This window comes from Aotus nancymaae, unplaced genomic scaffold, assembly GCF_030222135.1.
Source record: "Aotus nancymaae isolate 86718 unplaced genomic scaffold, 86718_ANA_hifiasm-v0.15.2.pri h1tg000008l, whole genome shotgun sequence".
Lineage (NCBI taxonomy): Eukaryota > Metazoa > Chordata > Mammalia > Primates > Aotidae > Aotus > Aotus nancymaae.
The window spans coordinates 10,013,313-10,034,109 of NW_026988419.1; the positions used below are offsets into that span (position 1 = coordinate 10,013,313).

General features: G+C 40.4%; 2 protein-coding genes across 3 annotated transcripts in view; one reads left to right on the top strand and one right to left on the bottom strand.

Moving 5' to 3' along the window:
• SERPINE2 (serpin family E member 2) overlaps positions 1-8,238 on the top strand; it is a 64,035-nt gene extending 55,797 nt beyond the window's left edge. For both annotated transcript variants that reach the window (XM_064372944.1, XM_064372945.1), the window contains exons 6-9: positions 532-632; positions 2,894-2,980; positions 5,778-5,861; positions 7,528-8,238. In XM_064372944.1, the coding sequence (XP_064229014.1) occupies positions 532-632; positions 2,894-2,980; positions 5,778-5,861; positions 7,528-7,565 (310 nt within the window). In that variant the 3' untranslated portion in view covers positions 7,566-8,238. The remainder of the gene's footprint in view (positions 1-531; positions 633-2,893; positions 2,981-5,777; positions 5,862-7,527) is intronic.
• MRPL44 (mitochondrial ribosomal protein L44) overlaps positions 1-20,797 on the bottom strand; it is a 37,740-nt gene that overhangs the window by 9,200 nt on the left and 7,743 nt on the right. Inside the window, exons 4-6 of the mRNA XM_012445880.2 lie at positions 16,198-18,897; positions 4,208-4,338; positions 3,518-3,629 (exon numbers count right to left, since the gene is read on the bottom strand). Coding sequence (XP_012301303.2) covers positions 18,726-18,897 — 172 coding nt within the window. The 3' untranslated portion in view covers positions 3,518-3,629; positions 4,208-4,338; positions 16,198-18,725. The remainder of the gene's footprint in view (positions 1-3,517; positions 3,630-4,207; positions 4,339-16,197; positions 18,898-20,797) is intronic.

Genomic DNA, 20,797 nt, shown 5'->3' on the forward strand with positions numbered 1-20,797 from the left:
GCACCATTGCACTCCAGCCTGGGCAACAGTGCAAGATTCTGTCTCAAACAAAACAAAAAATCCCAAAATGAACTATCAGGAGTGTTTTTCTTCTCTTTTGACCATCTCTAGTCCTTAAGATGGGAGGTCTTAGAGCAGCCAAGACTGACATGGAGAACTTTAGTTGGATATGGGAAAAATGATAGCTATTCCAGACTACTAGGAACTTGTTAACACTCAGTCTCCACATCACTGTGAAAGCAAGTGCTTTTGTAGATCTTCCTAAGTACTGGAACAGGGAGCCCATCCCACCTGAGGGTGGGAGCGCCCATACTTGCTGTTAGTATGTATGGCTCATTTTGCCAACTGTTTGAGAGATGTGTTGTCCTTTACTTATCTGGCATTTAAATTTGGAATTCAAATTTAAGAGGCAATTCAGATTGGTTTTCAGATATTACTTTAAAAGATTCAGTTTGTAAACATGTACTGACTCTATCATGTTGGAGCCTTTAGAGCCTCATGATGTTTTTCTCATTTCTGCTTTCATGCTAGGTTCACAGCTGTAGCACAAACAGATTTGAAGGAGCCACTGAAAGTTCTTGGCATTACCGACATGTTTGATTCATCAAAGGCAAATTTTACAAAAATAACAAGTATGTTCAATTTAAAATGTATTTGTATACTTAAAGAAAGCGTTACAAACTGAGACTGATTTGTTCAGAGAAAAAGGGTCAGGATTAGGAATGTGTTGCCCTAAAACTACACGAGGTTTCATTTGATATATTACCAAATGGTGCTATTGCCCTTTGTTTGTTTATTTATTGACCTTCATTTATTTATTTTTTTCTTTTGTCTTTTTATTTCAATAGCTTTTGGGGTACAAGTGGTTTTTGGTTACATGGTTATATAGCGGTGAAGTCTGAGATATTAGTGCACCCCTCCCCCGAGTAGTATACATTGTACCCAATATATAGTAATAGATTTTTAGTCCCTCACCCTCCTCCTTCTGAGTCTCTGTAATCCATTATGCCACTCTCTATGCCTTTGCATACCCATAGCTTAGCTCCCACTTATGAGTGAGAACATACAGTATTTGGTTTTCCATTCTTGAGTTATTTCATTTAGAATAATGGCCTCCAGCTCCATCCAAGTTGCTGCAAAAGACATTATTTCATTCCTTTTTCTGGCTGTGTAGTATTCCATGGTATATTTATACCTCATTTTCTTTATATAGTCATTGCTGTTGACCTTCATTTAAATCAGCACCCCCACATTTTGCACGTACATTTCATGTGAAGCCCGTGACTACATAAAGAAGCATTTCATTTTATTGCTTTTATGAATATTGGCTCTTACTTAGGTGTTCTCGCTCTGTTTTCAAATGCCAACTTTTTCCTTTTGTTTGAAAAAAATCAAGACTGTAGGGCATGCACTATACCCAGATATGTATTTTGGCATTTCATGCTCATTAATCTGAAACAATATGGATTCAAATGAATCTGATTAAAACTTTTCTTTGCCAAAGCAATTAAAGCATACTTTTCAATTGCTAGTAGTATATGTACCTTTTTCTAGAGTTATGTTTGAATGGTCAGTCCTTTGTTATTTAAATTTAGAACACAGCAATCTTTCCAAAGAAAAGTCATGGCTTGAAAGTTATTTGCACTCCAATTTGCAAATAACCTTGAGTGGTAAGAAATTAGCTCATTACCAGCTTCAATTGCATATGAGTAAATACCTAGTACCTGTTCTGTGGACAAACATGACTCCCCTGATGAACCTGTAGCTCTGTGGATACTCTGATAGCCACTAATTGCTCATGACTCACACTCAGGTCTCCAGCCCGGCAGTGTTAGCATCACTCGGGAGCTCGTTTGAAATGCACAATCTTGAGTGTGACCCAGACCCACTGAACCAGAATCCATTTCAACACAATCCCTCAGCCCAGCAAAGACTGAGAAGCACCATTTTCATCTGCACTTTTCCCTTCAAGGTTATTCATGGTAGCTGAAATACTAAATAGAGGGTGTTCACAGGAAGAACGAGGTGCCCCAGATTCTCCTGGAAAGTCCTCTTTAACACTGCATGTGACTTGGGCCCTGGAAATGTGCATCTCAGTCACGATTTGGTCATTTTAGAGCTGATAGTTCAAAAGCAGATGACACAAAAAGCATGTTTTCTTTTTGCATCCAGACCTATGTCCCATCCAGATTAATGTCAACTTTAGTTTGCATTCTCCGTGAAAGCTGCACCCAGCGGGTGTTGCTGGAATCGTCAGAATTTGCTGTGAAGTAAAGTGAGTTCACCAGAAGGTCCCTGAGGCACAACTGCATTCACACATTGGGCCTTCCAGGAAAATCTAAAGTATTTTCTTATTCTACACTCTTCTCTCACTAGCATGCCCATGAGATGGGTGGCTGTTGTGAAGAGCCAGCACTTCTCTGCCACTAACTAGCCATATGATTGCAGGGAAGATTACTTAACATTCTAGGCCTCAGTTTCCCCATCTGTAAGTGCTGTCTGAAATCCTTTCTGCATCTGCATTCTGTAACTGAAAAATAATCTTGTCGCCTTGCTGCTTCCAGAAAACTGGGCTTCCTTTTTAAAGCTCTGCTCTTTTCATTTTTTAAATAAAATTCTAGTGATCAGAATTGAATTGATAGAGACACTAAATCATTTGAGGGCCTGGGCCCCTGTCCAGAAGTAACTATCACAGATCACTTAGCAGGGACTGAAATTCACAAGTGACAGCTGTCTGCAGCCTTCAACCACCAGGACTGTCAGAGGTCATGTCTTTTGACACTTTTTAAAAATTGGAATTTGCCATGGCTTTGAGCTTTGAGTTTACTTCCCCAACCAACCAATGGCCTGCCTATCAAAAAAACGCTGATACTGTTTTATTTTCTGGAAACAGGGTCAGAAAACCTCCATGTTTCTCAAATCTTGCAAAAAGCAAAAATTGAAGTCAGTGAAGATGGAACCAAAGCTTCAGCAGCAACAAGTAAGCACTGGGTCACATGGCAGGGCTTCCTCTAGCAAGGAAGCAAACGCACTCCTGTACAGTCATCAGTTCAGAAAATATGTAATATGCCCTCTTTCAGCCAGGCACTGTGTGTGGGTTGACCCTCGGGAGACAGCAGTGAGTACAGACAGATTGAGGACCTGTAACCACAAAGCTTAGAATCTGTTTCATTAAAGCAAAGCATTTCAGTGACAGAAATTCCTCTAGGACAGGAGTCAGCAAATTTCTATAAAGAGCCAGGTAGTATGTATTTCAGCTTTGTGTATCATACCATCTCCATCACAGCTTCTTAGCTCCGCCACTGTAGCATGAAAACAGCCATTAACAATACAAGTAAACAGAGGTGGCTGTGTTTCAATAAAACTTTATTGATAAAAACAGGATTTGGCCTGGTAGACCTACCTTGAGGACAGTAGTTTGCTGACCCCTGCTCAGGAGGATAAAACATGTTCTGGCTTCTTACTGGCCAGAAAAGACCAATCTTCAGATTTAAACATAAAATAAACAAGTACTTACAGGAAAATAGGCAATCCAGGACAAACTGAAGAATGCGCCAGCATCTGTTGAATTGCGGCAGGATTGCTACATAGCCTTCCTTGATAATTAGAACATCCACATCTGCTTTCTCCTAAGTGGTTTATATAATGAAGGAGAAAACAGAACAATCGTAAGTCGGGTTTTTCACCCCTCATTACCTGTAGGAAATTAAATGAATAGATTTGGCCAACTCTACGAGCCCATAAAGTGAAAAATCTTAGCTATACTTGTAGCTGGGTCAAATATCTCTGGTCATTGAAACATATCTTTTATATTCACAATAGATGTGTTATTGCTTTTCTTGAATAAACATTTTAAAAATTCCTTTAAAGTAGCATTTAAAACAAAGAACCTGGAATAAAAAGTGGGTTGGAAATTTTAAGATGCTCTTTGTTTTTTCTAGGTAATTTTAAGTAACATCTAAAAGTTATTGATCAAATTTGCCAAGGAGTATAACTATCAGGACCAGCTACGTAGGTTGTGGGGTCCAGAGCAAAATGAAAATATGGGTCCTGTGTTCAGAATGTATTAAGAATTTCAAGATACTAACAGCAGAGTATTAAACCCAGTGCAAACCCTTGTGTAACTGCGCAGGTCCTCCTGTCTTAGTCTGCCTGGGCTGCTATGACAAAATACCATCGACTAGGTAGTTTAAACAACAGAACTCACACTTCAAGATCAAGGTGTTGATGCTGGCAGGTTTGGTTTCTCCTGAGATCTCTGGATCTCCAGAGGTTGCCTCCTCCCTGTATCCTCACGTGGTCTTTTCTCCATATGACACATCCCTGGTATCTCTCCCCCTTCAAATAAGGACAACAGTCCTATTAGAGTAGCCCTACCTAACCTTCCTTACCTCCTCAAAGGCATTATCTCCAAATACAGTCACACTAGGGGTTTGGGGCTTCAGCATACGAATTTTGGGGGAGACACAGTTCAATCCATAACACCTGCTATTTAATATTTGTTTTTAATAACCCTGGGTAAAAGGGCTTGCCCCAGCATAACTGCAAATGTTTCCTGTGTAACATCAAGCCCAAGAGTTCAATACTTTATGGGGTTTGAGCAAGAGGACTGAGCCATTGCAACAGGCATGTGGTAGTAATGCCCCATGCCTACCCTCCTTTGAGGCCCTGGCTCAGTCTTTTTAAATGGAAGCAAGCATGGCAGATGAGGAATGGCCAAGACTCATGAGCCTAAGTTTGCTTTCCAAGTCAGATGTCTACACCTGGTAAGCTGAACAGCAATAAAAGGTAATAGGTCCTGGATGAGTGATCGACATTCCAGTGCAGAGGAAACCTAAATAGTGTGCTGAAGGAGAAGGCACAGACACAAAAGCTAAGAATTGGGCTGGGCCTTGATACACAGTAAAGATTGAGGGAAGCTAAACAGGACCAGGGATGGGTGTGATGACTCATGCCTGTAATCCCAGCACTTTGGGAGGCCGAGGCGGGTGGATCACTTGAGGTCAGGAATTTCAGACCAGCCTGACCAACATGGTGAAACCTTGTTTCTACTAAAAATACAAAAATTAGTCAGGCATGGTGGCACGCACTGTGGCACACACCTATAATCCAAGCTACTCAGGAGGCTAAGGAAGGAGAATTGATTGAACCCGGGAGGCAGAGGTTGCATGAGCCAAGATTGTGCCATTGCACCCCAGCCTGGGTGACAGAGCAAGACTCCATCTCAAAAAAAAAAAAAAATAAGCCAGGCATGGTGGTGTGCACCTGTAATCCCAGCTGCTCAGGAGGCTGAGGCAGGAGAATCACTTGAACCCAGAAGGTAGAGGTGCAGTGAGCTGAGATTGCGCCACTGCATTCCAGCCTGGGCAACAGAGGAAAAAAAAAGAAAAAGGACCAGGGGCTTTATCAGCAAAGCAGATGGTGTGAATAAAAAAATAGCTAATAATAACAATGAATATTCATTAGGTGTGTTTAGTGGCAAACACTGTTCTAAGAGCTATAATGTGTCTTATGTCATTTAATCCACATCAAAACTCTATGAGGAATAAATACATTTATCAGAAATGGTGCTAGTGTAGAAGAGATGAGACAGTAATGTAAAGGGCCTGGCCCAAGGTGGGCTTAGTAAATGGTGACTGTTGAGCCTGTTGTAACATGGCCAGCCTATGGACAAGCATGAAGTGTGTCTTCGGACAGCAGCATCTGAGGGTCCATGAAGGTAGCCAACTTGCTGGCCTCATGCTGGTGCACATCACATTTTCCTTTTCTTCCCATAGCTGCAATTCTAATTGCAAGATCATCGCCTCCCTGGTTTATAGTAGACAGACCTTTTCTGTTTTTCATCCGACATAATCCTACAGGTAAGTGACTCCCCTCCCCTATCATTCCCTCCTTGTTAGAATTTCGGAAGGTATATTGCACTCTTAATTTTATCCAACAGTGGTGCCCATAATTCATTTCCCTAATGTCAATAGTTGCAAACACTGTGACTAATATAACCACCCATGTTAGAGAGATAGGAAAACAAAGGCTGTGTTTACAGAGTGTGATGGAATCTTTTACACACTGACAGGATTTTAGGTTTTGCAGATTGTGGTTTTTAACATACAGAGAGGCTCAGCATCCCTTTGGAACACTTTTGACATCTATTGATTTTTCCATGTTTATATAAATGTGGTAGTTCAATTTTGCTAGAAGCCATATAACTTCAAACTTTCGTATATTAGTCTGTTCTCACTGCTATGAAGAAATACCCTAGACTGGGTAATTTATAAAGAAAAGAGGTTTAATTGACTCACAGTTCCACATGACTGGGGAAGCCTCAGGAAACTTACAATTATGGCAGAAGGCACCACTTCACAGGGCAGCGGGAGAGAAAATGAGAGGTGAGCAAGTCGGGAAACCCCTTATAAAACCATCAGAGCTTGTGAGAACTCACTATCACGAGAACAGTATGGGGGAAACTGCTCCCATGATTCAGTTGTCTCCACCTGGTTGTGCCTTGATTCATGGGGATTAGTACAATTCAAGGCAAGATTTGGGTGGGGACACAGAGCCAAACTGTATCACTTTGTAAGTCCACCCTATTGCTATACCTTGGGAATTGTTAATTCAGTAGATTTTGCTCTGTGAGTCATGGTTCAAACTTGGCTCTGGCCTTAGGCCTCATCTTTAACATGAGAACACTAGTTCTGATCGCTTACTATGATTATGAAGTATAAATTTGTCTTTGTGGAACGGTTGGCTTCTTGCTGGTACAAGAGTAGGCACTAATATATTTTAGCTTTTACTATTTTATTTAATCAGTAATATATTTTAGCTTTTACTATTTTATTTAATCAGTAATATAAGATAGTTCCTTATCCTCTTACCTCATTGCATCCATGATATTCTAACTGATGTGCTCCAGAACTGAGCCATCCAATGAGGGAGCTTCTGGCCACATGTTGCTATTTAACGTTAACTTTAAAAATTCAGTTTCTGGCCAGGCGTAGTGGCTCATGCCTGTAATCCCAGCACTTTGGGAGGCCGAGGTGGGTAGATCCCTTGAGGTCAGAGTTTGAAACCAGCCTGGCCAACATGGTGATACCCCATCTCTGTTAAAAATACAAAAAATTAGCTGGGCATGGTGGTAGGTGCCTGTAATCTCAGCTGCTTGGGAAACTGAGGCAGGAGAATTGCTTGAACCTGGGAGGCAGAGGTTGCGGCGAGCCGAGATTGCACCATTGCACTCCAGCCTGGGCAACAAAGTGAGACTCTGTCTCAAGAAATAAAGAATAAAAATTCAATTTCTTAGTCACACTAGCCGCATTTTACGCATTCTCTGGCCACATGTGACTAGTGGCTACCATGCTGGACAACAAAGATATAGACCATCTCTACCACTGCAGAAAGTTCTGCTAGACAACACCACTGAGCAAGAGGTCAAACGTGATTCTTTCCCTTCCCTTAAACATTATACCTGCCATCTTATTCTAAGGATTATTAATTTACAGAGGCATGCGTTATTTTCTTTCAATTCTATAGGTGCTGTGTTATTCATGGGGCAGATAAACAAACCCTGAAGAGTATGCAGAAGAAACCATGCGAAGCAAAGACTACTTTGCCACGAAGAAAGACTCCTTTCCTGCACCTTTCATAGTTCTGTTAAATATTTTTGTACGTCGCTTCTTTTTCAAAACTAGTTCTTAGGAACAGACTCAATGACACAAGTTCTGTTCTGGGAGGTATTGGAGGACTATACTGAGGAATGAATGGAAAGGCTTCCAAATGTCTAAAAGATTCTTTAAACTACTGAACTGTTACTAGGTTAACAACCCTCTTGAGTATTTGCTGTTTGTCCAGTTCAGGAATTTTTGTTTTGTTTTGTCTATATGTGCGGCTTTTCGGAAGAAATTTAATTAGTGTGACAGAAAAAAAAAATGTTTTATGGTAGCTTTTACTTTTTTATGAAAAAAACATGATTTGCCTTTTAAATTCTTTTCCCCCACCTCCATCCAAAGTCTTGATGGTAAGCATTATTTTGGGGGTAGAAAGAGTGAAATCTCTAGGCTCTTTGTGTTTTTGTTGTTGTTTTATGTAATGCATGTATTCACTAAAAGTTTAAAAAACTCCTGTCTTGCTAGACAAGGTTGCTGATGTACAGTGTGCCTGCCACTACTGGTCTGTACTCCTTGGATTTGCATTTTTGTATTTTGTACAAAGTAAAAATAAAGTGTTATGAGTAGTAAAAATAAAGCCATTTCTCTGCTATTTGAAAATACAATAGAAGAAACTGAGCCTTTTAAACGTATTTCAGCCTCTTCTACTGAACCTCTGTACTTATGTAAATATCAGGAAATTCAAAGCCCAGAGACTTTTCATATCCTTTTTCTCTAGACCTGACAATCTTTTCTGTGCTTCAACACGTCTCAGTTTATAGATCACTTCAATGGGGTAACTATTACAGTAATCCTAGTTCTAATCTCAGCTACGTTCACTCGAGCAATGGCTAAGAATTCTCAGCAAAGATGCAGATTTGGTAGCAAGTGCAGAATGAAGTTGCTGGGTATCGTGTATTTTGGAAATCTGAGGGAACAGTGTCTGTTTCCTTTTTGGTGATAGTCAGGAGTGTTTTTGAAATGACAGTTTTTTTTATTCTCAGGTAACTTTCCAAGTTGAACTCAAGCATCATAATTCTTTTTCTTTTTTCTTTTTATAACAGGTCTTGCCATGTTGCCCAGGCTAGTGTTGAACTCCTGACCTCAAGTAATCCACCTGCCTCAGCCTCCCAAAGTGCTGGAATTACAGGCATGAGCCACTGCGTATAGCCTCCAAACATCATAATTCTGATGTTACCGTTTGCCTGCTTTTTAAAAAACTAGTATCTTACAGATTTATGCAGTCTAACCTAAGTCAGAATTTAAGTTTAAAATATTTATCAAGACTTAAAAATGGTTTTTCTTTTTAGCCCTTGAGTTCTACTTGCCTTTCACCATACATTAAAACCTCACATTCAGCACTCTGTCAGCTTACCATTTGGAATTCTTACTGGTCAAGTGGGCTGAGCTTCGCTGTTCACAACTATGTATGTGTACTTTTTTCCTTTTTTTTTTTCTTTTTTGAGACAGCCTCGCTCTGTTCTCCAGGCTGGAGTGCAGTGGTGTGATCTTGGCTCACTGCAACCTCTGCCTCCCAGGTTCAAGAGATTCTCCCGCCTCAGCCTGCGAAGCAGCTGGGACTACAGGCATGCACCACCATGCCTCGCTAATTTTTGGGTTTTTTTTTTGTTTTTTTTTTAGTAGAGATGTGGTTTCGCCATGTTGGCCAGGCTGGTCTCGAACCTCTGACCTCAGTTGATCCACCCACCTCGGCCTCCCAAAGTCCTGGGATTATAGGTGTGAACCACTGGGCCTGGCCCATATGTGTACTTTGGCTAACCAAGAGAAAAGGGAAAACAGGAAGAATTGTTCTCCTTATTGAAGAGCAAATGCCAAAAAAAAAAAAAAAAAACAAAAAACTATTTTGAGGGCTATCTCAATCCACATATATTCCAGCAAACATGCTAATAATTATTAATGGCTTTTAGAGCCATTATTTACTAGGTTTTCCAGTATTGTACTCCTATGCAGTTATATTGTCTTGAATACGTTAAAATAGGAATAGTGTTACCCATAAAATGAGACTTAGCTACTTCATTTATTCATTCAAATGCTATATTGGTCAGAGTTCTCCAAAGAAACAGAACTAACAGGAGGCAGATAACGATACGAGAGTGCATTTATTATGGGAATTGGTTCATAAGATGACGGAGGCAGAGAAGTCCCATGAGGCACCATCTGCAAGGTGGAGAACCAGGGGAGCGGTGGTATAACTCTTAGTCCAAGGGAAGGAAAAGACAGGCATTCCAGCTCCAGAAGACAGAAAATTCGCCTTTCCTCTGCCTTTTTGTTGTATCCAATTGGATGGTGCCCACCCATATTGAGTGAGGGCAAATCTTCTTTACTCAGTCCACTGGTGCAAATGCCAATCTTTTCCAAAAATACCCTTACAGACACACATCAAAGTAATGCTTTAGCAGCTATCTGTATATCCCTTAATCCATCAAGTTAATGATTAACCATCCCAAGTGCCTATCAGGCACCAAGTGCTAGAGAGTACAGAGATAAATGTGTCCTTTCTCTAAATCGTTTCATCTTGGAAGGGAGAGACATAATCCTAGCTCAGCAAAATAGCTTGCTGTTGCCAAGTGTGTGTATGAGATGTGGAAACAAACATGACAGTGAGTATGAGTCCAAGAGAGACCTAAAAGTGGCCAGGCGCAGTGGCTCACTCCTATAATCCCAACACTCTGGGAGGCTGAGACAAGAGGATCCCTTGAGGCCAGGAGTTCAAGACTAGCCTGGACAACATAGCAAGACCCCGTCTCCACAAAAATTAAAAATTAGGCAGACATGATGGTATGTGCCTGTAGTCTGAGCTACTTAGGAGGCTGAGGTGAGAGGATCGCTTGAGCCCAGGAGGTTGAGGCTGTAGTGAACTGGGATTGCACCACTGTATTCCAGCCTGGGCGACAGAGTGAGACTGAGTCTCTATTTAAAAAAGACAAAGTCCAGGCACGACGACTCACACCTATAATCTCAGCACTTTGGGAGGCCAAGACGGGTGGATCACCTGAGATCAGGAGTTCAAGACCAGGCTGGCCAACATGGTGAAACCCCATCTGTACTAAAAATACAAAAAATTAGCCAGGCTTGGTGGCGGGCACCAGTAATCCCAGCTACTCAGGAGGCTGAGGCAAGAGAATCGCTTGTACCCAGGAGGTGGAGGTTGCAGTAAGCCAAGATCGCACCATTGCACTCCAGCCTGGGCAACAAGATGAAACTTCGTCTGAAAAAAAAAAAGTCATAAAGGTGTCTCAGGGCCAAAGATCCCCGGGCTTCTGACTCCTGCGGTGCTCATTCCAGAAAGGACCAGAATTTGTCTTTCTTATGTTGCTGAAAACAGTGACCAGATTATGTGATACAGAGAGGCTGCTCCCCGATAGTATATTTCTCACATTTTACAGGACATGTTAAATTTTGAAGTATCTGGTCCTGTTTCTGAGCACCTTTTTGATCATTAGATAGTAAAGTTTTAAACTTACAATATACAGAATCTGGAAAAATCACCGTATCAAGGTTCCCAGACTACACATTCTATATTTTCACTCGATCCTCCCAACTTCCTTATCAGTCCACACCCAGGTTCTGATCCTGTCAGACTTTGGGGATCTGTTTAGAATCTCTGGACTAAGCGGGGAAATTCCTGTCAATTGATTTTTATATAATTCAAGTTTTACATTTTGTTGGTTTTTTTTTTTTTTTAAGACGAAGTCTTGCTCTGTCACCCAGGCTGGAGTGCAGTGGCACAATCTCGGCTCACTGCAGCCTCCACCTCCTGGATTCAAGCGATTCTCCAGCTTCAGCCTCCCCAGTAGCTGGGAGTATAGGCACTCACTACCACGCCTGGCTAATTTTTGTATTTTGAGTAGAGACAGGGTTTCACCATGTTGGGCAGACTGGTCTCGAACTCCTGACCTCAGGTGATCCTCCTGGCCCAGCCTCTCAAAGTGCTAGATTACAGGCGTGAGCCACTGCGCCTGGCCTACATTTTGATATATCTTTAAGTCAATGGTCTGTAGGCCTTGTCTTACTTCAAAATGATCAAATTTATGGAAACTCCTTTCCCTGAGGGAAACTAGAATAAATTTAGACTTGGAGACTGCCACAGAAATTACAGGTGACAGATCATACTTGCTGTGTAGACATTTTTTAACTTTTTTGAAAAATTTAAAATTCCACTTCCATTTTGCCACCTAGTATTTTTTTTTTTGAGACAGAGTCTTGCTCTGTTGCCAGGCTGGAGTGCAGTGGCGCGATCTCTGCTAACTGCAACCTCACCTCCACTTTCCAGGTTCAAGCGATTCTCCTGCCTCAGCCTCCCAAACAGCAGGGACTATAGTTATGAGCCACCATGCCCAGCTAATTTTTTTGTGTTTTTAGTCGAAATAGCGCTTCATATTGTTGGCCAGCATGATCTCCATCTCTTCACCTTGTGATCCGCCTGCTTTGGCCTCCCAAAGTGCTGGGATTACATGCGTGAGCCACTTCCCAGCCCTAATAATTTATTTTTTGAGATGGGGTCTCATTATGTTGACCAGGCTGGTCTCAAACCCTTGGGCCTCCTAAAGTATTGGGATTATAGGAGTGAGCCACTGTACCAGGCCCCTAATAATGTTATCTGCAAACATTAACAATGCACTTGGTGTGATGAAGAACAGTGATCTCTCATTTTGCATCTTTCTCATTTAAATCACACCATCACTCCAACGTCTCTCAGTTGCCCAGGCTGTAGTGCTGTGGTGTGATCACGGCTCACTGCAGCCTTGAACTCCTGGACTCAAGCAGTCCTCCTGCCTTAGCCTCCTGAATAGCTAGGACTTACAGGCACACACCACCACACTTGGCTAATTTTTTTTTTTTAATTGTAAAGTGAGGGTCTTTGCTGTGTTGCCCAGGCTGCTCTCAAATTCCTGGCCTCAAGCTGTCCTCCAGCCTCAGTATATAGACATGTTTGAGCAAATCATTTATCATATAGATTAGATGTCACACTGCGTTTGAGCAAGAGTCAGGCTGCAGTTTTCCTAAAGTAACAAAATGACAGACCTTTGTTAAAATGAAACAAACCATCAGTGTAGTCACTCCTTTGACAGGTAATGAGATGGGTACTTTCAATTCTGCCTTGGGCACAGAGGAGGAAGAGAGCAAGCACTGCCCCAAATACACTGAAAGCTCAGCCTTACTGGCCTTTGACTCTGCCCTGAGGAGATATGACAGGAAATTTTGAAGCAAAAGAAAATCCCAATCATAACAGAGGTTTACAAAGAGGCCCAAGGGAGTGGCCTTTGTACCAGTAGGGCTGTTTTCTGAAAATAAAAAACTGAATAACACATGAGCTTCACATGAAGGGGTCCAAGAAGGCAGGCATTTCCCCTGAGCCAGCAGAGTAGCAATTGCCCACTTCCTCAGAGTGATCAGTGGTGACAACTGGGAGAGAGGTGAGAGCTGGGTAAGCCGGGTGGTGACTTCTATGTCCTTGACTTCCTGTGAATGTTGAAAGGCACTGTGTTATTTGCCTACTGAGAGTCCACTTTGGGAGGCCAAAGAGTGGAAGACACTGCTGGCTTTAAAGCTCCATTTCTCTGGAGATTCCCAAATTGTGCCTTTGACCATCTCTTAAATCTTGAAGAAAAAGAGATAGAGATGTTGTGATTTAAAGGAGAAATCTGCAAAATGAGAGATAGCTGTTGTTTATCACACCAAGTGCATTTGCAATTTTAATATACAACAACTCAGCTGAAAAGATACTCTGAATAATCAAATAACATAGTTCTTCCTCAACTGAAGAAGGAGTAAGTTAATGTTTTCAATTTTCTCAATTGCTTTTCTCCCAGAAAGTTTTCTTAAACCATTAGTCTTCTGCAGTTGGCAAACACTAACAGGCAGGCAGATAAATAAACAACAAATAAGTATTCGTGGAAAGCACAAATACCACCAATGCCAAAACAGCTTTCCTTTTTCAGGAGCATATGTGATTGTGATTTTTGATTGCATAAGTTCCAGGAAAAATGGTTATTAGTGTGCATGATGGGATTAAATCTGGCAATCACTCTTGGTAATATACAGAGAGAACCATAACTTTCAAATAAGTGCTCTGATATCCAACCAAAGTGAAGAGCCTCTAGATCCCAGAGGACAATGGTTGAGGGACTTTGCAAACTAAGGCCAGGGGAGATGGAACAGGGATGAACTGAGGGGAAGAAAAACAAAGTGGGCTTAGGATGGAGAACTTGGGCAGCATGCCAGCGGCTGAGCACCCTCTGCTGGGGATGCTGTGAGCTGGCCACCCTGATGGGAAGAATGTCCACATCTAGCTTCAGAAAACGTCCCGAGAGACACAGGATCCCCCTTGCCTCTGCAGGGCATCTTCTCCTATCAACAAAAGGCAGAAGGAAGAAAGAAACAGCAAGAAGAGGCCTTCAAAGAAAGTATTTCGAAAGTTTTATCTATGGCAGCCCTGTAATCTTCCCTCTTTCCACTGAACAGAGAACAGCTCAAATATCCACACCTTCACATCAGAGGTGAATTGTTCATATATCAAATTCTTATAATATCCTAAGGCAAAGGAAGAACATGGTGAGCGGGCTCCTGAAGAAGTATTAACGGAATATTAGAGCTGAAAGGGGCCTTGAAAAGTTGTACTTCATGGTAATCATGTGCCATATAATCTTTCAGGTATAGGTATAAAATAGGTTCCCCATAATGGCACAATTCACATACTGAACTGTGAAATAGGATTACAGCACCATCTTGTGGCCAAAATCTACACAGCGCTGAACACAAAAAGCTCCACTTTGTTCCATTCTTACTTGGAGTTTAGTATTAGTTTCTAGTTTACTTTCTTGTAACCACATACAACATTTTGAGAGTAATATTCCTCATTCTTACATATGCACATAATAAAAAGAATATGAATTTAAAAGAACAGGGGTGGCCGGGCGCGGTGGCTCACGCCTGTATCCCAGCACTTGGAGAGGCTGAGGAGGGTGGATCACCAGGTCAGGAGATTGAGACCATCCTAAAACGGTGAAACCCCGTCTCTCCTAAACAAATAAAGAAATTAGCTGGGCATGGTGGCACGTGCCTGTAGTCTCAGCTACTTGGGAGGCTGAGACAGGAGAATCACTTGAACCCAGGAGGCAGAGGTTGCAGTGAGCTGAGATTGCGCCACTGCACTCCAGGCTGTGTGACAGAGCGTGACTCCATCTCAAAAAAAAAATAAATAAATAAATAAATAAAATAAAGAATAGGGGTTATGTAGTCTGTAAACAGTAATGTTACATTTTTAGCTAGGGGACTTTTTTGGTACAATTATACTTTGGAAACAGGGAACTAGAGAGTGTGGGAAAAGGTGGAAAAAGTCAGAATTTCAAAGGAAATGACTAATGTCTTTCTCTGGGGTAAACCTAAATTCAAATGCCAGTGCTTCCTTACAGTCTTATGACTGTCTTCTCAACATGGATGAGGCATTAGTCAAAAAGCTAGTCCTTCAAATGGTCACTGAATGCTCTTGGTCGCACGCACCATTTGATGACACCCTTGCATCCACATGTTCCTTATGCCCACATATCATACTTATGCAGTCAGGCTCATAGGACAAATAGTTATTCAGAGACTGGTTCCAAGTTTCAAGCTATTTGATATACAATTGAAAATGTATGCCGATTTTTCTACATTAAATTTTCTACATTTCTGCCCTATTTTAGTGGGTGCTTTTAAAAAGTACAACTTAATAATTTAAGTTCTAAGAAGGCTTTACTTAAAAATATGTTGAAATTACATTCTATATAAGGCATACGGATCTCCACTTGCAAAGTAGTTTTATGAACTGGAGCTAGACTTGCCCCACATGTAAATTTCAAAGCATTAAAGGTTTAGAAGCCTGAAAACCTAAAAGTAATGATAGTTCCCCTCCAAGCTTGTAGGTTAAGGTCCCGCAAACTCCCCTGAACAGGAGAAATTTGGGAATGCACAATCAGCACCATTTAGCAGGAGGGAAAGGATTACTATGTTTACAAATGAATTCTTTAGACTTTCTTGTTTAATGTTGACCTTAAAAAAAAATTAGAATCATACTACAGCTAGATTCTGCCATCTCACAGACACTGGATAAGTAGTCAGACCTGTCTTTTGCTTTCCAGAAAAGTTCATTATATTATCTCTTTTCTCCTACAATGTCAGTAAGATGCTTATCAAATCATGTTTACTTGTGGATAACACACATAAACAGCATTTTACCACTGGGTTTGGTCCTCTAACCTTCTGTTCCATTACTAGGAGTTGAAGTTAACTCTTAAAATAAGGTAAAATATAGTTGACACTTGAACAATGCAGGGATTAAGGATGTTGATCTCTCATGCAGTAGTAAATCTGAATAAAACTTTTGACATCCCCAAAACTTAACTACTGATAGCCTATGGCTGACTGGAAGCCTTACTGATAATATATTAATAAACAACTGATTAATACATATATTATATATATTATACACATTATTCTTACAACAAAGTAAGCTAAAAAATATTAAGAAAATCAAAAGAAGATAAAATATATTTACTATTAAGTGAGTATGGATGATCAAAAAGGTCTCCATCCTTGTCTTCACACTGAGTAGGCTGAAGAGCAGGAGGAAGAGGGGATGGTCTTGCTGTCTCAAGGTGACAAAGACAGAAGAAAATCTGCATATACATAGTGATCTGCACAGTTCAAACCCACGTGGTTCGAGGGTCAACTTTTACTTTTAACCTACCAATTCAGTCAACTAGTTATTTTTCAAATTTTCCCCTGCAAAAATAGTCCCTGCTTTACCTTTGGGAGCTATAAACCTTCTAATAAGACTCAAGTTCCACTATCTTAGCCAGTCTCAGAAAAGGCATTTCAAAGTTCCTTCAACTTTCTTTATAAAAAAATTTCAGGGCCAGGCGTGGTGGTCCACGCCTATAATCACAGCATTTTGGGAGGCAGAGGCGGGTGGATCACCTGAGGTCAGGAGTTTGAGATCAGCCTGGCCAACATGGCGAACCCAGTCTCTACTAAAAATACAAAAATTAGCTGGGCATGGTGGTGCATGCCTGTAATCCCAGCTTTTAGTGGGGCTGAGGCAGCAGGATCACTTGAACCTGGGAGGCGGAGGTTACAGTGAGCTGAAGTTCTACCACTACACTCCAACCTGGGCAACAGAGGGAGACTCCATCTCGAAAAATAAATTTCAGGCTGGGGCGCGGTAGCTCACACCTGTAATCCCAACAATTTGGGAGGCTGAGGCAGGTGGATCATGAGGTCAGAAGATTGAGACCATCCTGGCCAACATTACGAAACCCCATCTCTACTAAAAATACAATAATTAGCTAGGCATGGTGGTGCATGCCTGTAATCCCAGCTTTTATGGGGTCTGAGGCAGGAGGATCACTTGAACATTGGAGGCAGAGGTTAGAGTGAGCTGAAATCCTGCCACTGCACTCCAGCCTGGGCAACAGAGCAAGACCCCATCTCAAAAAAAAAATTTTCTTTTAGGCTGGGGCACGGTGGCTCACACCTGTAATCCCAACAATTTGGGAGGCTGAGGCAGGTGGATCATGAGGTCAGGAGATTGAGTCCATCCTGGCCAACATGGTGAAACCGTATCTACCAAAATACAAAAAATTAGCTGGGTGTGGTGGCATATGCCTGTAGTCCCAGCTACTCGGGAGGCTGAGGCAGGGAAATCCCTTGAACCCAGGAGGAGGTTGCAGTGAGCCGAGATTGCACCACTGCACTCCAGCCTGGCAACAGAGCAAGAAGTCTCAAAAAAAAAAAAAAAAAAAAAAAAATCATGGCAAAAGTACTGATCGTTTTAGCATTTTATCTCTTTTCTATTCTCAACTCATAGGTCCTGCTATTCTTGTTAACCCTTGGGAGTGACTACTGGCAGACTGAAACTAAAAAAGTTTTTAAAAATGATAAATGAAAAGGAATTTGCAGTTGGGGGATTACTGAACTGACCACAAAGGATTAGAAAATCAAAACCTCTCTACGAATTAAATGTGTTCAAATACTTAGAACAGTGCTTGGTTCATACTAGCTATTATTATGATTGGAGAATACTAAACTGAATTGATACATACTTCATTTTCCCTTCACCATTAACATTTTAAGCTGTTTTTGAGTTTCAACTTCTTAGTAAAGGCAATTTCTTAAAAGCATAAAATTTGCCTTTTCTTCCTATTTATATTAGAAATTGAACAAGAAACATACTAGAAGTATACAGAATTTTAAACTTAGAATTTAGGGATCACGTAAATAGCTGCCTATTTATAATCCGTACTATGCATTTCCCAAAGTTTTAACAATACTATTTTGGTTAAAATTGTATTACAGAAGCAAAGTTCATCATCTTCCTACCATTACTGGGTATATCAAATTAAAATGCAATGTAATGTTTGGAGAAAAAAAAAAACTTTTTTATTGGTTTTACAGGACAAAATTCATGTAAGACACATATTTGAATTACGACACCCCAAAGATAGAGGCAAATAAAATATACCTAATACTACAAATTCTATACAATTAAATCAAGAACTTTAAGAAAATTTCTTGCAAAAATGTCAAAAAATATTTCATCTGGCCAGGCACAGTAGCTCACACCTGTAATCCAAGCACTTTGGGAGGCCAAGGCGGGTGGATCACTTGAGGTCAGGAGTTCAAGACCAGCCTGACCAACATGGTAAAACCCTCTCACTACCAAAAATACAAAAATCAGCCGGGTATGGTGGCACATGCCTGTAATCCCAGCTGCTAGGAAGGCTGAGGCACGAGAATCACTTGAACCCAGGAGGTGGAGGTTGCAGTGAGGTGAGATCATGCCACCGTACTCCAGCTTGGGCCACAGAGCGAGACTCAATCTCCATAAAAAAAAATCTGATCAAACCAAGCTTTTAAAAAAACAAAACCAACAGTGACTTAGTTAACATTTATTTAATTTTAGAAACACAGTAGAAAACAAAAAACACCTATTTCTTTGCAATTTTGAAAATACCTAGCTTGAAACACCTTTGACATTTATCTGACTTTTGCTCTCACGTTTCAGGCTGCCACATCCATGGCTGGCTAGCTGGCAGTGATAGTCTTTTGTGCTCTCAATGTTTCTCTGGGCTTGGAATAGTTCCAAGGCCGTCTGTTCTCTGTGAATCCATAAAGTTTCCTAAGGGCCACTCGAGCAGCCTCTTCTTCTGCAACCAACACTGTTTCCCCAGGTCCTTCTGCAATCAACTTTTTATCACTAGAAAGAGAACAAACAGTTGTCTTCAATCACCTGGACCATGATAAGACAGTACACAAAGCAATTATAAAGCACTTATGCTTTCTACATCTTATTTCAATAACACCCATTAGAAATAACACAATAGCTTTGATAGATCACCTTTTGGATTTTAACTAGCTTTGTTGCAAGTTCATTACATATGGTAATTAGACAAAGATACATTTGTGTTTCCTTAGAAATATATACAACTCTATTTTTAAAGTCCAAAAAAGCAAGTAGTATCTACGTTTTCAATTGTTGATGAGAATTGGAAGAATATGGAAACAAATATCTCCTTACAAAAACCTGAAACTATTAAAAATATTATCAGGAATTATGACTGTTCTTATTTTTAATGTGTGATATAACTTGGGAAAATATTCTGTTGAAAAAATTACGACTTTTGAGTTTGCCATTTAAACTTTAACACAAATGAGAAACCAGTTCTATACTTCCAAATTAGGAACTTTAGGCCAGGTGTGATGGCTCATACCTGTAACACCAACACTTTGGGAGACCAAAGCAGGATTGCTGGAGCCCAGGAGTTCAAGACCAGACTGGGCAGCATAGTGAGACCTCTTCAAAAATTTAAAAACAAATAAATAAATAAAAAGGAAAAAAAAAGAACATTAGATCTACAAAAACACTACTAGCCAATAGTAATCACTGTAGTAATATGGCAAATCACTTCTTACATTTTTTTTTTTAGATAAAAGATCATTTTCCAAAATGTCCCGATCTCATTAAAAATTATTTTAAAATGTCACCTATAATAGCTGTACTATCTATATTCATCATGTGCATATACCATTTCCCTCTTGTGGAATACATTTATTTCTAATTTTTTTTTTTTTTTAGTTCAACAACTATTTACTGACCACCATGTCCCAGCAACTGTTCAAGGTACGGAGCATAAAGAGGGAAGCAACAAATGTCTTTGTTCATGAAATCTGTCTGCAAATTTAAGGCAAACAACCAAAAATTGAAATACCATAATCAGAGAACATAAAAAATGTTAAGATGCTTGGCATTTTGTCAAAATTATTCACAGAAATACTGAGTACATTTTTTTTCTACCAGCAGTGAATAAACTGGTGACAAAAGATATGTTTAAAAGGTCTGCCAATCAGATAAGTAACAAGGAGTAAACTGAAAAGGAAACTTTTTACAACACTATCAATTTTCCCCATGTAGTAACTTCTATTTCTTTTATACTTACAGTCTTTTGTGATACAAGGATTAGAAAAACCTTTACCTAAATTTTAATCTAGCATTTTAAAAAATATTCAATATTTACATTTAACACTTCAATCTTAACATCTGAAATTAATTTGGGGCAGGTCAACTTTTTACTAACAAAACTAAATAGCTCTCAACATGGGGTGATTTATACATTTTGATGGACAACTAAGCCCTTCCTTTTCTAGTTCTAGGCTCAGTTGAAGCTACTGACAAGAATGGATTAAGGTTAAATCTGCAACATGAAGTCAACATTTGTACTTTTTTTTTTTTTTTGAGATGGAGTCTCACTCTATTGCCCAGGCTGGAGTACAGAGACACGATCTCAGCTCACTGCAATCTCCGCCTCCTGGGTTCAAGTAGTTCTCCTGCCTCAGCCTCCCGATTACAGGTGCACACCACCAAGCCCAGCTAATTTTTTGTATTTTTACTAGAGACGGGGTTTCACCATGCTGGCCAGGCTGGTCTTGAACTCCTGACCTTGTGATCCACCCACCTCAGCCTAACAAAGTGCTGGCATTACAGGCATGAGCCACTGTGCCTGGCCTCATTTGTAATTTTACACAGAAAAATTTAAGATAACATACTGAAAGTCTATAGTAAATAGCTGGCTGACAAAAGCTATGATTAGCAAAACTCA